This window comes from Sinocyclocheilus grahami, unplaced genomic scaffold, assembly GCF_001515645.1.
Source record: "Sinocyclocheilus grahami isolate Dianchi unplaced genomic scaffold, SAMN03320097.WGS_v1.1 scaffold235.1, whole genome shotgun sequence".
NCBI classification, from domain to species: domain Eukaryota; kingdom Metazoa; phylum Chordata; class Actinopteri; order Cypriniformes; family Cyprinidae; genus Sinocyclocheilus; species Sinocyclocheilus grahami.
In genome coordinates this window covers 777361-794423 of record NW_015505414.1, presented here as the reverse complement: position 1 = coordinate 794423, position 17063 = coordinate 777361, and the positions used below count along the sequence as shown (strand labels likewise).

Below are 17063 nucleotides of genomic sequence, written 5' to 3'. Positions count from 1 at the left end.
CAAAGCTCATCGTTCCAAAAAAGCGAGGTGTGCTCTGATTGGCCAGCTATCCAGTGCGTTGTGATTGGCCGAATACCTCAAGCGTGTGACGGAAATGTTACGCCCCTACCATACTGTGATCATGCCATCTCCCAGCAGGACGAGACTCAGTCCAGCTGCTCTGCTCTTGCACATCCCATCATCGGTTCTCTTTTAGTAGTTCAGTCAATGTACTGTTAGGAGTAACTGAATAACTCGGGATATTGGTTTATTTCGCGTCAGAGGGAGTGTCAGGCACGTGTATAAACCGAATGACTTAAGTAATTTGTGGTTCACTAAGAAGATCCGGTTAAATAGAACGATTCTTTCGCGATCCGGACAACACTAGACGAGACAAAAACAATAAAACCCATTACAAACGAGGCATTTGTTGCATCCAGTGGGGACATAATTACTGATTATAATGACTTATACTGTCTTTTTACGCGTTGCATTGCATCGTGCCGCGTAAACATAAAACCATGTCTGCATTTGTGATCGGAGAAATGACAAACAACAAGCGCTACTCTACACTGCCCAAAACTTGCGTTTGAATCGTCAGTGGCAAATTATTTAAATATAAAAAAACATACTTACAGTCTGTGAGTCAGAAGCGCCAGACTGTCCTTGCAAAGTTGGAACTGCCCCACTTTATAGAAACAGCCTTTGTGCCACAGAGGCATTAGGCTACTGGTTCAGGAAACAGTCCTAATCCATCCTCCATAAAATGCGCAGCACATATCTGAATATTTGGTGACAGATATGTTTTGTATGACACACCAAGATCATGCTTTAATCAAAAAGTGTTTCAATTAATGGAGACAGACATTTTCATTTGTTTCATTAGTTGAACTGTTCTGGAACAGTGTTGTAAATACAACTTAACCACTGATTTCTAGTCGTGTCCTCTTTTGGAAGACCAAACAAAGTAGTTTCACTTTCACAACGAAAAACACAGCGTCTTCACGACATGGCAGCGGCGGCAACAGCAAGAATAAAAGTTACGCCTTCTTTCTTTGAGTGAACATTTGGGCGGCGTTATGCAAATCTTCCCACACAGTGATGTAGATATGTGGGGGCGTGTTAGAACGAGCCGTTTTAGGTAGGTGTGGCTGACTCTTAACTTTTATAACGAATATCTCTTTGGATTTGAGACTTTAGTCTTTGCAACTTTACAGATCTTCTTTATGCACTAAGAGCTTGTAACACTCCAAAGAGAAAGGAAAAATTGAAATCACATCAAGCAGAATAGACCCCTTTAAGCAGAAAATTAAAGCAAAAGGCAAGCAAAAAAAAAAAAAGTATATATATATATATAATTATTGGACGTTTTACAGCAGCAAAAAGTATTTTTCTTCTAGCACAGAAAATGTGAATAAAAAAGAAATATATCCTGTAGGATGCCAAACGGTTGGAATCGGGAATCCAGTTTCAGAATGAAGCAGAGACCGCTGGATACCTTCTGGAGTGTGAGAACTTATTGAGGCAGCAAGTGGTGGATATCCAGCTTTTACTGGATGGGAAATTCTACTTGGCTGATCAGCTCGTTCAAAGGTCAGAAAGTCATTCGCTGAACTTCATTATTAAAGAAAATAAATTGTTGAGGCACTCTCAAAATGAGCAATAGAAATAGTGACGCTTGCTTTACCTTCACTGGTTTTAAACCCTGAAATCTCTTTGGTCCTCAGGGTATCTAAGCTCCGTGACGACCTGTTGGCTTTGAGGACAGAGTGTTCAACCGTCTACAGCAAAGGACGCACACTGACCTCAGAACAGACCAAGATGATGATCTCTGGCATCACGCAGAGTTTGAACTCAAACTTTTCCCCAAACTTCAGTGCCGGACTGTCTCCTGCACTCACTCACGGAGGCCTGGTCACATCGGGCGGCAGCCCTGCGATGAGCCCAGCTATGACACCCAGCATGCAGCCTGCCGCAGTCCAGACTTACCTCAGCAGCAGAGGAGGAGGAGGAGGAGGAGGAGGAGGAGGAGGAGGCATGGAGCCCGGGGTTCTTCAGCAGCTCAAACACATACAGATCCGCAAGCCCATGCTCAAATCCTCATTCCTGGATCCCAACTTGACCGAGGATGAGGTTCATATGAAGTTTGTGCAGGATCTGCTTAACTGGGTTGAGGAAATGCAGGTATGTTGAAGACTTTAGATTCCTTTAGTCCTTCACACTGTATTTATGTTTTACATTTTGGACAAACGATCTTGTTTTCTACACTGTTTTAATCATTAAAAATGCAAAGCGTGATGATTTGAGTGATTATGCAAACAAATCTTTGATTCAAAGCTATTTTACAGAATTAAGGTTATTTTTAACCAAAATTTCAGAGGTTTATGCTTAAAATAAATATTGACCTATTTTCCAGTACAGTAAGAGAAATAAATGTAATTCAACATTTAATCTAAGTTTTTTTTTTTCTTTGAGCGAGGCTATCTGATGCTTTTGTCCTGATCTTTTTGTCTCTGAAAGGTTCAGCTTGATCAAGCAGAATGGGGATCTGATCTACCGAGTGTTGAATCAAACTTAGGAAATCATAAAGATTTTCACAAAGCCATCGAAGAATTCCAGTTGAGCATTAAAGAAGCCAAAATGAGTGAGGTAATATACATCATTACATATTTTGATATTTTATATAAAAAAAAAAACATCATTATAAACTCCTCAATTTAAACCCAGACTGTTTATATAGTGCTAAATACAGTCTTATTCATACAAAACTTAGAAATCCTGTGAAAAAATAAAAATAGCTGAAGGCTAAATTTAAGCTTTTATTTGCTGAAAATCAGTGAAAAATCTAAATTGAGTTTGGATGAACTATTCCTTTAAATGATATGTATTCCAACAAATAGTTGTCTTAAAAATATAAAGGCAAATGCATCTGACTTACCCGTGTGACTCCCACAGATTCAGATGACCCAGCCACTGAAGCAGAGTTACTCTGAGAAGCTGAATAAGTTAGAAAGCCAGTACAGGAGGCTGCTGGTAAAGAAACTTTGTGAAGGTCTGCTTTTAGAGCCCACATTCTGTAAGAACTGTGCGTCTCAGTTTCTTCTGCTTTTGTGTTTTCAGAAATGCTCCAGTGAGAGGCAGAAACATCTGGACAACCTGCATGATTTTGTGTCCCGCGCCACTCAGGAGCTGATCTGGCTCAATGAGAAGGAGGAAGAGGAAGTGGCTTTCGACTGGAGTGAGAGGAACAGTAACATTTCAAGGAAGAGGGATTATCATGCAGTAAGTCCATTCAGCCCACATCAAACGCATGTAGTATTCAGTCTAACAGAGCTGAGTGCTATATTGAATGTTTAGCATATTTTGATAGTTTTTTTGTGATTTTAATAGGGGGCGATTATTTATTTAAGGTATTGTTATGTATATGGCGAAACTTGATAGAAAAAAAATTGTTTTGAATTTACTGTTTTACAAGAAAGACAGGAAAAATAGTAAAGCACTTTATTATATTTTTTTATTCAGATGCCAAATTATAGTCAATAAATATAGTCTAATAAATTTGTTAAGCACTGTATGTGCTTAACACATTTATTAGACAACCTGTCATAATAAAGAGAAAACAAATATTTTAGGAGTCTGTCAAAAACTTGTTTAAAACTATTAATTAATTAGGCAAAGAACAAACTGAAACAACTAAATAGTCTTTATTCACACATAATAACCAAAAAACTTGATATTTTGTATGGCCTCCTTTGGCCTTGACTCAGCTCTAGTTGGCCATTAGATGGATTAGTTGTGATAAATACTGTTTTGCTTTATTATAGCAATATGAAAATCCACCCATACTGTAATTATTATGAATCCACAAGTGCCTCGATAGAAAACAGCTTAAACCGCACCTGCAGTTGACACATCCTCTTCTACTGGAGCGGTAAAGGCCACTTTTAGATATGGCGGCAGTGTAAACATCCATCATGATCAAGATTTTGTGTTAATCACAAGAGTTTTGCATTGCCTTCACTTGCCTTTGCATGTTAAGGTGCAGGTTTTTGGAAAGGAAGCTTGCTATCTGTGTCAGGAGTGTCTTCATGAGCCCACATCTTTCCACAGGATCTCATGAGAGAACTGGACGACAAGGAGGAGGTGATCAGGTCAGTACAGGAGAAGGCAGAGAGCCTCCTTCTGGAGAACCATCCTGCCAGATTGACCATCGAGGTACAGCCTGGAATAACAGCACTACACTAGACTCTGTTAATGACCATTTAAAAGAAATATACTCGGCATTTTCCATATGAACTTGAAAATATGTCATGAAAGGTCATGAAACTCTGATTTAAGGAATCGCGCAGCCAAACATTCTGTCATCCTTTTTTACACTCATGTTGCTCCAAACCAGTTTGACTTATTTCTCAAAAAAATTTTAGTAGAATATTCACTTTGTTCTTTCCCATACAGTGAAATGGAGTGGGGCGGTTGCTGTCAAGCTCCGAAAAGTGCCATAAAAGTATTAGGAAAGTAGTTAGGGTTAGGCAAACATATTGTACAGTACTTTCTAAGTCTTCTGAAGTCATTTGTTACTAATCTTTCCTTCTGTTCTGTGCATATTTGTGACCCTGGACCACAAAACCAGTCATAAGGGTCAATTTCTCTAAATTGAGATGTATACATCACCTGAAAGCTGAATAAATAAGCTTTCCATTGATGTATGGTTTGTTAGGATAGGGCAATATTTGGCTGAGATACAACTATTTGATAATCTGGAATCTGATGGTGCAAAAAAATCTAAATACTGAGAAAATCACCTTTAAAGTTGTCCAAATGAAGTTCTTAGCAATGATATATCAGTTTTGATATATTTACAGTAGGAAATTTACAAAATATCTTCATGGAACATGATCTTTACTTAATATCCTAAGGATTTTTGACATTAAACAAAAATCTATAATTTTGACCCACACAATGTTTTTTTGGCTATTGCTAGAAATATACCCCAGAGACTTAAGGCTGCTTTTGTGCTCCAGGGTCACATTTAAACTTGCTATCATCATGGGCCATATTAGAATATAGAGCATCAATCATATGGACTACTTTATGAGATTTCATGGTGCTTTTTTTGGAGCTTGACCATTTCCGTCCTCATTGAAAGTCATTGCTTGGAAAAGTGCAGTGTGAACATTTTGTTAAAATTCTTCTTTTTTTTTTTTTGTCCCAAGGAAGAAAGAATTGAAATAAAATAGTAAAATAAAATAGATGTTCCCTCGAACTCCATGTTTCCATTTGTGTGATACGCAGGCATACAGAGCAGCCATGCAGACTCAGTGGAGCTGGATACTGCAGCTCTGTCACTGTGTGGAGCAACATCTGAAAGAGAACGCTGTCTACTTTGACGTGAGTGACACAGCTGTTTTCAGCATGACTTGTCACGGTTTATGTCAGACCTACAGGTATGCTGTTTCTCTCCTTACAGTTTTTCAGCGATGCCAAAGAGTCATTGGATTACCTTAAGAGCCTCCAAGATGCCATCCACAGAAAGTACAGCTGCGACCGAAGCAGCAGTTTACATCGCCTCGAGGATCTAATTCAAGAGTCCATGGTTAGTTCACATCCGCACAATCAAGTCATGCAATTATTTGGGGTTGGAGCATTGGGGAACTTAAAGAATTAAGTAATCAAAATGTAATTAGAAATATTTCTCAAGATTCTCATCCATGAGTGTTTTTTGAAGTGTAGATGTATATGCATGACTGAGGCCGGACTGGTGTTTCTTCACAGGATGAGAAAGAACAGCTCCTGAAATACAGCAGCACGGTGGGTGGATTAGTGGGCCGGGCAAAGTCCGTTGTTCAGCTCAAAGCCCGCAACCCAGAGAATCCCATCAGGACCTCCTTACCCGTCAAATCCATCTGTGACTACCGCCAGATAGAGGTACGTTCACCATACTGGAACTGCGGGCTGCATATTTACAGCAGTGTTTGCCATGATGAATTCTGTGACCCCTCTCTCTTCAGATCACCATTAGCAAAGAAGATGAGTGCGTTCTAGTGAACAATTCTCACAGGGCAAAGTGGAAAGTGATCAGTCCATCTGGAAATGAGGCCATGGTGCCTTCAGTCTGCTTTAGTGTACCACCACCCAACAGGGAGGCCACTGAAATGGCAAGCAGGTGAGGACAATCTGGGAATTCATTTGAATGTTTTTTTTCCCCTCTGTACATCTGAGTGTAACAGATTATTAAAAAAGAAAAATTAAAAGGCAGGGACCAAAGGTTTAAATGATATAATACAATGCTTTATTTCTTTTTCTCTCACTCCACCAGGATCGAGCAGCTGTATCAGAATGCTCTGGCTCTGTGGCATCACTCTCACATTAACATGAAGAGCGTCGTGTCCTGGCACTATCTGATGACTGACATCCACGCCATCCGCAAAAGCACTGTTGCCTCGGTACAAATCTTCGTTTTGCGGCCCCTGAGACGAAAGATGTTTTAAAACCTTGGGAGCTTATACGATAGTATAATGTTAATTTCCCTCCCTAGATCAAGACCCTATTGCCAGGTGATCACGAGCAGGTGCTGAGCAGCCTGCAGTCCCACTTTGAGGACTTCCTGAGGGACAGCGATGAATCGGAGGTTTTCACGGTGGCTGATTGTGCCCAGCTGGAAAAGGAGGTTCTGGCGTGTAAGGAGTACTATGAGGAACTCCTCAAATCTGCAGAGAGAGGCAAGTTACTGTACACACACACACACGTCCCCAGATACAACAACGGACAGCTATGACAGTAGCCAGTGGTGGGGGTAACGCATTCAGATTACATTTTTTCAAATGACGAGTAACGTATCGGATTACTTTAGAATTTACTACAAAATATCTGAGTTACTTTTTCAAATGCAAGTTACTTTGTTTTCCCATTTATTCGCTGAGACCTCTCCTGACCCCTTGTTGAGAGAAATAAGGAGTGAGGTGCAGAGGCAGAGGCACTTCCTGCAGCCTGAGGCTTATTCATTTCATGTTTGGTGTGAAAGGGCCTTTACAGTTGCCAAAAATATAACTTTGTTATTTTTTTTTTGTTATTAAAGAACAAATAAGCAAGCCCAGCTCTGGTGACAAGATGTAACACAAAAGTAACGTAATGCATTACGTTGCGTAATTCAGTAACGCAATTAGTTACTTTTTATGGAGCAATGCATTACTTTTAAATGTTACTTTCCCCAACACTGACAATGGCCAAATCAGGCAACAGAGAATCGTTTAACTATATTCAAATGAGCAGTTACTGGTGCCACCAGACATACAGTATAGCACACATGCTTAAGAAACACGTGTTCTCCTAAGTTTAATTAAGTAGAAAGTTTATACTATAAGGAATGATGTTTTATCCATTCACAGGTCTCCTCCTCAACATGCATTTAAATTTAATCTGGAAGTTTAACTAGTGATCATTTGTAACGCACCGAATTCCATTATTTAATTACTATGTACACTTTAAATATATTTAGGTTTTTGTTCTTCAAACAAACGAGTTCACTGTCTGGCACCTGTAATGTAATAACGGAGTCCTGAAATATTGTCTGCCAGATTAATCGTCAACAAAACTGATCACAATTATATGCACATACACCAACGTTAAAGATTTATTTATATAAAGATTATGTTGTCACTAGTCACAAGAAACAGAAACAGGCAAACAAATGCACAAAAAACTACAGATTATTGTTTGGACATGGAGTCTCAATGATGTACTCATCTTGAATGTATTGCCCTCTGGTGGTCAACAGAAGAACACGAGGAGTCCATGTACAACCTCTTCATATCTGAGGTGCGTAACTTCCGCATGCGGGTGGAGGGTCATGAGGAACAGCTGATCCGGAAAATACGTACCCCGCTAGACAGAGACGACCTGCAGGAGTGTGTGCTGCGCATCACCGAACAGGAGGTTTGATCTTCCGCTTCATTTTTGTTCTCCTTTATTTTCACATAATACTTAAAAAATAAAAATAGTTAAATACTATATAAATAAATATAAAATATAATACGTTTTAGTGAGATAACCAATTTTTGGTACTAAGTTGGATCACCACTTCCCATGTAAAATCTGGACGCTGAAGCAAAATCGGTCCTTTCTCATTCATCCAGAAGAAGGAGGTAGAGCTGGATAGGTTGAAGGATGACCTAGAGTGCCTGAGAGAGAAGTGTGAGGTTTTCCTCAGGCAAGCAGCTGCCTCTCCATCCGTCCCTACACTTTCCTCTGAGCTCAACATCCTCACGCAGAGCACAAACCAGGTCTACTCCATGTGCTGCATCTACCTGGAGAAGTGAGTATTGACTTTCTCCTCAAATGTGATGTTTTTGAAAGAGTTAAGAAGGGTGTTAACGGTTGGAGACGTGACCTAGTGGTTAGTAGATGTGCTGAGGTGCTTATGTAAGCATTGTGAATTTGAATGGTACTTCCCAGTCCTATTCTCCCCTCTTCTTCACATCATCTTGTGTCTGCTCTTTGTTGTCCTTGTAAAATTTTCCCATTGGTAAACACTTCAAATTACCACTACCAGGCTAATGTAAATGTATCTTTACATTTAGTTTTTAATCTCTTGTTATGGTCAGCACTAAAATATTTAATCAGCTATATAATCTGACTTGTTTGACTCAATCATCTTCACTCAGGCTGAAGACAGTGAGTTTGGTGGTGAAGCACAGTCAGAGTGCCGAAGCTCTGGTCAAACTTTATGAAGCTAAGTTGTGCGAGGAGGATACAATCAATGCTAATATCAAATCTATCGATGGCGTCATGAGCACTCTTAAGGTAATAAAATCTCATTGTAACTTTGAAAATGTTGTCTCGATGATGGTTCAGCCATTAAACATCTTTGACTTAACACTGATGGTAATTTGTAGCAATGGAGGTCTGAAATCGATGAAAGACGTGAGGTATTCCATGACTTGGAGGACGAGCTGCAGAAGGCACGAGTGGTCAGTGAGCGAATGTTCAAAACGCACAACGAGAGAGACTTTGATTTGGATTGGCACAAGGAGAAGGCCGACCAGCTCAAAGAACGATGGCAAAACATCCACTCTCAGATTGAAAACAGGTCATTAAGTTGATTATTTCGCCCCTAGCTAATGCTGTGCTGCAGCGTTAAGTGCGTTTCTCATTTATATACCTTCATAATGTGTGATATATTGATTTTTTTATGGTGTTTAGGCTCCGAGACCTGGAAGGCATCAGCAAGTCACTTAAGTACTACAAAGACACGTATAACAGCCTGGATGAATGGAGCAAAAAAATGGAAGCCAAGCAGCTCAAGGCCCAAGAGAATCAGCCCGAGGACAGCAAGGCGTTGGCCGAGTTCCTTAACCAGCAGAAAGTATGAAAAAAAAAGTTAAATCGTATTTATTCATATCCTTTATTTGCACCAAATCCTAACATTGCCATTATTTCTAGGTTTTGGTCACAGAAATTGAACAAAAACAAAGCAAAATTGAGGAGTGCCAGAAGTATTCAGAGCAGTATGCAGTTGGAGTGAAAGTAAGACTAAATTATTGCTTTGAAATATTCTGACATGACATAAAATATAAGGCACCATGGTAGACTGAGGTATGTGAATATTGTAGTGCTGTCAATCGATTAAAAATTTTTTCAACATCCTCACGCAGAGCACAAACCAGGTCTACTCCATGTGCTGCATCTACCTGGAGAAGTGAGTATTGACTTTCTCCTCAAATGTGATGTTTTTGAAAGAGTTAAGAAGGGTGTTAACGGTTGGAGACGTGACCTAGTGGTTAGTAGATGTGCTGAGGTGCTTATGTAAGCATTGTGAATTTGAATGGTACTTCCCAGTCCTATTCTCCCCTCTTCTTCACATCATCTTGTGTCTGCTCTCTGTTGTCCTTGTAAAATTTTCCCATTGGTAAACACTTCAAATTACCACTACCAAGCTAATGTAAATGTATCTTTACATTTAGTTTTTAATCTCTTGTTATGGTCAGCACTAAAATATTTAATCAGCTGAAATCATTGCTATATAATCTGACTTGTTTGACTCAATCATCTTCACTCAGGCTGAAGACAGTGAGTTTGGTGGTGAAGCACAGTCAGAGTGCCGAAGCTCTGGTCAAACTTTATGAAGCTAAGTTGTGCGAGGAGGATACAATCAATGCTAATATCAAATCTATCGATGGCGTCATGAGCACTCTTAAGGTAATAAAATCTCATTGTAACTTTGAAAATGTTGTCTCGATGATGGTTCAGCCATTAAACATCTTTGACTTAACACTGATGGTAATTTGTAGCAATGGAGGTCTTCTGAAATTAATCGCGATTAATCCCACCTAACATTAAACTTTTTAAATATACTTTTATATTGCAATAATTTCACATTCAATCTTCAAATTAATGAACAAACAACATAAAACAGTATATTTTTTAAAATATTTGTTTAATGGCATCTTTTTTTATGACTGAAGGCCAGTATCAATGATACCGATACTTATTTCTCTATAAAATCCCCCCAATATTTAATATGAAAAAAAAAGTTAAATCGTATTTATTCATATCCTTTATTTGCACCAAATCCTAACATTGCCATTATTTCTAGGTTTTGGTCACAGAAATTGAACAAAAACAAAGCAAAATTGAGGAGTGCCAGAAGTATTCAGAGCAGTATGCAGTTGGAGTGAAAGTAAGACTAAATTATTGCTTTGAAATATTCTGACATGACATAAAATATAAGGCACCATGGTAGACTGAGGTATGTGAATATTGTAGTGCTGTCAATCGATTAAAAAAAATTACGAATTAATCGCACATTTCTCTGAAATTAATCGCGATTAATCCCACCTAACATTAAACTTTTTAAATATAGTTTTATATTGCAATCATTTCACATTCAATCTTCAAATTAATGAACAAACAACATAAAACAGTATATTTTTTAAAATATTTTTTTTATGACTGAAGGCCAGTATCAATGATACCGATACTTATTTCTCGATAAAATCCCCCCAATATTTAACCATTGACTATAGCCATTCAAACTTACAGTATAATTGAGAGCTATCAATTTTAACATTTAGTAAAATAACTTAATAAAATAACTTCTAATTTAAGTGAACTTTAAACAATCTTCACATAAACCCATTATAATAAATGTCATATTTACCTGTGCCCTTCAGCAGAAATATACAGAAATTTAAGTTATCAAACACTAAATTCTAAATTAAATATAGATGAATCATTAAAACTTTTTTCTTTGTCCTTTGATTAATAGACATCACAGCAGCTGGTTATTAGGTTGTTTTTCCTGCTGTTACTTTAAGAGCTGCCGCTGCTGAACGTGACACGGATCTGACACGCATCATATTTTCTCTCAAATATTTTTACCTTTTCTGACCCACTTCAGGTCTTAAAGGGTCTACTAAAGAGCTGACGAGTTGAATCGGGTGTGTTAGATGAGTGAGACAGTGCTGGGCTGCTCCAGGACAATTTTGAAAACCATTTCAGAGACATGTTCGTAAATGTGACTCATATAAAATATATTACATGCATGCGCAGTTTTAAGGCAGCTTTAATCGCCTTTTTGGTAACTTCATGACTTAACTGACCACGACATTGCATGCACGTACTTTATTTCGCGCTTTGATATGAAAGGATACAGGCTACAGCGCGCCGGCGCCTTTGTGTGTGCAATTGAAGAGGCACTTGACTGTGAAGTGGAGCGGGCATCTGAAACGTCTCCTGTTCTCAGTCATTCTGCGACTGAATAAATGCACTTCTTGTTAAGAGAAAAAGTGACAAGCAGCAGTTGGGAGTGGGGTGGCCAACTATTTTTAATGCGGTTAACTGAAAAAAATTAATCGCCTGCGTTAACACGCTAATTTTGACACCACTAGAATATTGTAATCATTCAGTACCATACTGTCTCATAGTACCATTATTGCACTTTGCCCATTAGTAAGACTTCATCCCCAAAGAAAACAATAAAATAGATACTAAAATAGTAAAATGGCAATTAAGTATATGGTAAAATAAAGTTATTTAACTGAATAATATTTGTTCCTCATCTTTAAGGACTATGAACTGCAGTTGATGACTTACAGAGCCATGGTTGACTCTCAGCATAAGTCTCCAGTGAAGAGAAGGAAGATGCAGAGTTCCTCTGACGTCATCCAGCAAGAGGTACGAGAGGAAACAGGGATTTTTGTCATTTTGGCATTCATTTGAGTATTTGTGAGCATTTTTTGTTTGTTTCCCTCTTCAGTTTATGGACCTTCGAACACGTTACACAGCCCTGGTTACTCTGATGACACAGTATGTGAAGTTTGCCGGTGAAACACTGAAGAGGGCGGAAGAGGATGAGGTAGGACATTTGTTGACTTATTCCTTAACGCTTTATCCAGTAGTGTTAATTAGCATTCGTATAGTAGGTGAAATGCTGTTATTGCATGCTATTTAGCAAGACTGTGCTTCCAGCCATTTTTCATTCACCAGTGACACATCAGAACAAGGACATACATAATAACAACATACACAAACACATGTTTATTAAACTTTGCTGGTGATTCCTGCAATACAAAATGTTCCTCAGTGCTTGGACATTTATTTTGATACAAAATAGCACATATGGCTGTATTTTGTATCACTGCTGGTGACCTTGTATCTTGGGAAAACATGTCCTGGAAACATGCTGAAGAGTACATGCCAATACGTGGTGGTGGTGGTGGTATTTTTTCAAGCTTTTATTGGTAAGTGGGCAAGAACCGCCTTTTCTCCTCCAGGTAGTTGACTGGAAGATGACTGTGTCTTTCATTTCAGAGGAGAAAGTCATTGGAAAATGCAGAGTACTTGAGCTGGACTGAGAGCATAGAGCTGCAGAAATCTGCAAGTGAAGAGGAGATCGCCAGGCTTAGGCATCAGGTACTGGACCTCGAGGCTTCGCTGTCTAACAGGCAACAGCAGCTGGACATCCTGGGGGCAGACCTTGAGATGCAGAAAAAGTCAATCGAGGACTTAACCTTACATAAGTCAAAAGCTGAGTATGAGGCTCAGAAATACCGTGTTGAACTAGAAGCTGTGATCAAAAGCAAGGGTTCCATGGAGCAAGAGTTGAATCGTGCTCGACAACAGGTTCAGCAGTCAGAGGCCAAACAGGCCTCGCTGGAAGAGAGCCTCCGCAACCTTAAAAAAAGCATAGAGGAGAGCACATTAGCCCGTAAGAAGCTGGAAGATCATTTACGTCGCAAGGACAGTGATGTACAGGGCCTGGAGGAGCATAGTCGCACGTTAGAGCGAGAACTTAGGGCTAAGGAAGACGCCGAGGCAGAGCTTCTTAGCCAAGTGAGAATCATGGAAATGGATCTGGCCCACCAGTCAGAAGTCAGGATGATGCCAAGTGAATCCAGGTTGGGTTTCTCCAAAGAAGGTGCACAACTGGCATCTTTTAAAACCAGTTCTTTAATAATCCATTCTGAATCTGAGGCAGAAGTCCTACAGCGCAAAATGGAGGAGCTCATTATGGGCAAGAAGCGAGCTGAGACTGAAATCAAGTCCTTGAAATCCGAATTGAACTCAATTATTGTCCACAAAACTGTGGCTGAGGAGAAAGCTCAACGTTTCAAAGAACTCTTGGATGAAGCAAACAACAGGCTTTTGAAGCTACAAGTGGAAATGGATGCAGATAGGTCCAACATGAGACAGAAATCAGAGGAGTTGAGACAAGAAACTTCTGAACTAAAGAAGTCTGTCTATGTGTATCAAGAACAAATCAAATCTCTCCAAAGAGACAAATCTGCTCTGGAGCAAAGAGTGCTATTCCAGAAGACAGAGGTCGATGGCCTAAAAGACCAGTTCAAAGTCAATCAAGGGAAACTTCTACAGTGGACCTCTTTGGAACAGGAGAGCACTCATAAGTTGAGGTGCCTGGAAGACGAGTTGTCTTCCAAACAGTCTGAGGTAGAGCAGATGACATTCAAGGTGAATGAACTTAACAGAAAAAATCAATTATTGGAAAGTGATACCCGTCATCTTAAGGTAAGTATTGAGTCAATCCAGCAGGACAAATCACATGCTGACCAAAAGATTAAAACCCTGAAAGGTGAGGCAGAGGTTTTGAAGGAGCAACTGCAGAGAGCCAAAGAAGAAATCAATCTGAAGACAAGAACAGAGAAGGAAGCTCAACTCAAAATCAAAAACCTTGAACTAGAGCTTCAGAAATGTTCCTTGCAAGTGACCCAGCTTACCAAGAAAGTAGAAGAACTCAAGAAGATTAACATGGAGACTGAACGGTCCATTAAAAATGTGAAAGCTCAACTTGATAGAGCGTCCATTGAGATTGACAGTAAGGAACAGCAAATTAATATACTCAGATCCCAGGCAGAAAGTGCAAAATCTCAGGTAAAAATTGTTGAAGAGGAACTTCTGAACAAAACACAGGTATCTCATGAGCTTCAAATCAGACTTAAAGATTACAACGAAGAAGCCAAAAAGACAGCCGAGCTGCAGCAGAAGATCAAGTCTCTAACATTGACCATCACCAACTATGAAAAAGATATTTCAAATCTCAAAGCAGAGCTGAGTTCTATAACCACTGAGAGGAATCTGGCTAATCAGAAGGTTCAGGAACATAAAGTCGAGATAAATAACCTGAACATGGCTTTAAAAAAAGCCATAGGAGAATCTCAAAGGGAGTCATCTGAAGGTAAAAAGAGCTTGTCAAAAGTTCGAGAACTTGAAAATGAGCTTTTGAAATGTAAGCAGACAATTAGTAGGATCAGTGGAAGTTCAGAGAAGGCCACAGTAAGCCTGAAACAGGACATTTCATCCCTTCAGAGGGATAAGCAAACTGCTGACCAGAAGTTACAGGTTTTAAAATGTGAATTTGATGATATTAGTTCCACTCTAAAAATAACAAAAGATGAGCTACAGCGAGTGACTGACGAAAACAGGTTAAGTCGGTCCAAACTCAAAGAACTGGAGGCAGAACTCCAAAGGAAAAGTTCTGTTATGCGAGAATTGAGCTCAAGCGCAGATAAATCTGTACTGAATTTAAAACAAGAACTAGTCACTTTTCAGAACGATAGGAATGCTGCAGAAGACAGAATCACAAGTTTAACTCTGCAGACGTCAGAGCTGAAGCAGAAGTTGAGACAAACCCAGGAAGAGCTTAAACAGAAGCAAAATCAAACAGCAGCTGCTGAGTTGAGATCACAGAAGCTTGCTGAACAACTGGACAACTGTAAAAAGATGCTTAACGATCTCAAAGGCAAACTCGACTTACAAAAGAAAGGCTATGAGACTCAACTGCAGCTAGTGCAGGCTGAAATGGTGCAAAAGCTTTCGCTGCAGGAATCACGCTTAAAGTTGGAGCATGAGAGGAAATTAAAGGAGCACTTGCATACTGTGGAAAGTGCTGAGAGAGACAACAAGCACCTGTCTCAAGAAGTGGAGAAGTTGAAAACATTCACTTCTAATGCAACAAAAGCAAAACAAGAGGCTGAAGAACACCTCTGCAACGTACGCATGCAGTTGGATGAATCTGACAGGCAGAGGGGAATACTTGACCTTGAACTTCTCAAAGCAAAATCAAAGATTTCTGAGTTAGAAATGGAAAAAATCAGAGTGAAATCCAGTATTTTTCAACTTGACAATATTCACAAAGACAGCTCAAACGACATATCAAGGTTTAAGCAAATGTTGACAGAGACTGAGCAGAAATTGGGCATCTCAGAAAGGGAAGCAAGATCTCTAAAGGAACAGATTGTTTCGTACATCAGTGAAATGAAGTCTCTACAGGAGAAGAATCTGAAGCTTGAGGTAGCAGTCAATTCTGAGAAGAAGCATCTAAAAGAACTGGAGGCACTCGGACATGCCAGTCATCAGTGTGCTAAAGATGAAGAGCTGGCAAAGCTAAAGACTGAACTTCAGCTGACTCAGAAAATTGTTGTGTCATATGAAGAAGCAAAAAGGAACATGGAGGAGGAACTCAAGAAAATGAAAATGAGCTCTGAGGTACGACTTCAAGTGTATTCACAATTTTGTAAAACTGTCATTTCCTGATGTGTTTTAACAATGTGCAGAGACCGCTATAATTAAGGGTGCTCTCACACTTGGTTCCGTTGCTTGGTCCGAACCAGAGTTCAGTTACTCCCCCTCTATTCTATGCACACCTGTTTTTTTGTAGGTCAGAACCATGGCACGCTTGCGTCATCAAGGCGGCAGCTGTTTACACTTGTTAGGTAACGGCAACACTGAACAAAGCAAAAAAATATATAGGGTTGCTTGCCTCACTTTTGTACCTTGGTCTGTTTACAATTAATGTTCTGCAAAAGTTCTAGAGAAGTCAGTTTCTGTTGGAGGCGAGCGATTTGACCAATCATAGCTCATTAGGGCTGTCAAAATGGCTGAAAAACTAAATTCAAATTTTTTACTTAAATATTATCAATATTCAAATTATATTCGAATTTAAAAGGCATAATTTCAGTTAGGGGGGAAAAAAAAGCTTTTGGCTTCTCTCCTGAGGCCACAAGAGGCCGCATCGAGCAAAATATTATGCACATTTCTTCAAAGCATAATAAAATAACACGACTGTCTTTGAAAAAAGTGCATAATGTTTAAAATAATTCATTATATATGGTTTATAAACCATGTATAATGAATAAAGTTACTTAAGCAATTAGAAACAAAACAGCATCATGCATGTATGTATAGTTTAATACAAAGGACCGAAAACCAATCAAAAAGAGTACTTTCTTCATTTAAAAACTTGAGATGCAGTGGGATGGGGAAAACCAAGCAATAAAGTCTTGAGACTTGTTTTTTAAAAGTTGAACTTACATTAATTTTACATAGCTTTCTAAACACGCGGCTCTCTTGTGCGAGACGCGAGTGCAACGGTGATAGATGTCCCTCTAGAAAATGCGATAAATATGCATTTTGTATGAACGGCTTGGTTTCGGTTTTTATGTAAACAACATCTTCCCCGCATTGATTGTTCTCTTTTTCTGCAATATTTGGAATGAACAACGTAGCAGCGCCGCATCTAGTGGGTTCAACTGGATAGGCTAACAAAAGCATTAAAATGCAATGACACATCG

At 39.2% G+C, this 17063-nt stretch overlaps 1 protein-coding gene and 1 long non-coding RNA gene across 2 annotated transcripts in view; both read left to right on the top strand.

The window, feature by feature from the left end:
- LOC107597724 (dystonin-like) overlaps positions 1-17063 on the top strand; it is a 171409-nt gene that overhangs the window by 74372 nt on the left and 79974 nt on the right. The window contains exons 15-35 of the mRNA XM_016288894.1: positions 1418-1572; positions 1707-2163; positions 2500-2628; positions 2935-3012; positions 3100-3261; positions 4090-4194; positions 5272-5367; positions 5447-5572; positions 5752-5904; positions 5988-6142; positions 6296-6422; positions 6515-6698; positions 7754-7911; positions 8112-8290; positions 8640-8778; positions 8871-9064; positions 9178-9340; positions 9418-9501; positions 12043-12150; positions 12233-12331; positions 12787-15978. Of these exons, the coding sequence (XP_016144380.1) occupies positions 1418-1572; positions 1707-2163; positions 2500-2628; positions 2935-3012; positions 3100-3261; positions 4090-4194; positions 5272-5367; positions 5447-5572; positions 5752-5904; positions 5988-6142; positions 6296-6422; positions 6515-6698; positions 7754-7911; positions 8112-8290; positions 8640-8778; positions 8871-9064; positions 9178-9340; positions 9418-9501; positions 12043-12150; positions 12233-12331; positions 12787-15978 (6243 nt within the window). The remainder of the gene's footprint in view (positions 1-1417; positions 1573-1706; positions 2164-2499; positions 2629-2934; positions 3013-3099; positions 3262-4089; positions 4195-5271; positions 5368-5446; positions 5573-5751; positions 5905-5987; positions 6143-6295; positions 6423-6514; positions 6699-7753; positions 7912-8111; positions 8291-8639; positions 8779-8870; positions 9065-9177; positions 9341-9417; positions 9502-12042; positions 12151-12232; positions 12332-12786; positions 15979-17063) is intronic.
- LOC107597706 (uncharacterized) lies at positions 9613-10276 on the top strand. The gene is made up of 3 exons (XR_001610487.1): positions 9613-9673; positions 10035-10173; positions 10266-10276. It is a non-coding gene; the product is annotated as an uncharacterized lncRNA (long non-coding RNA).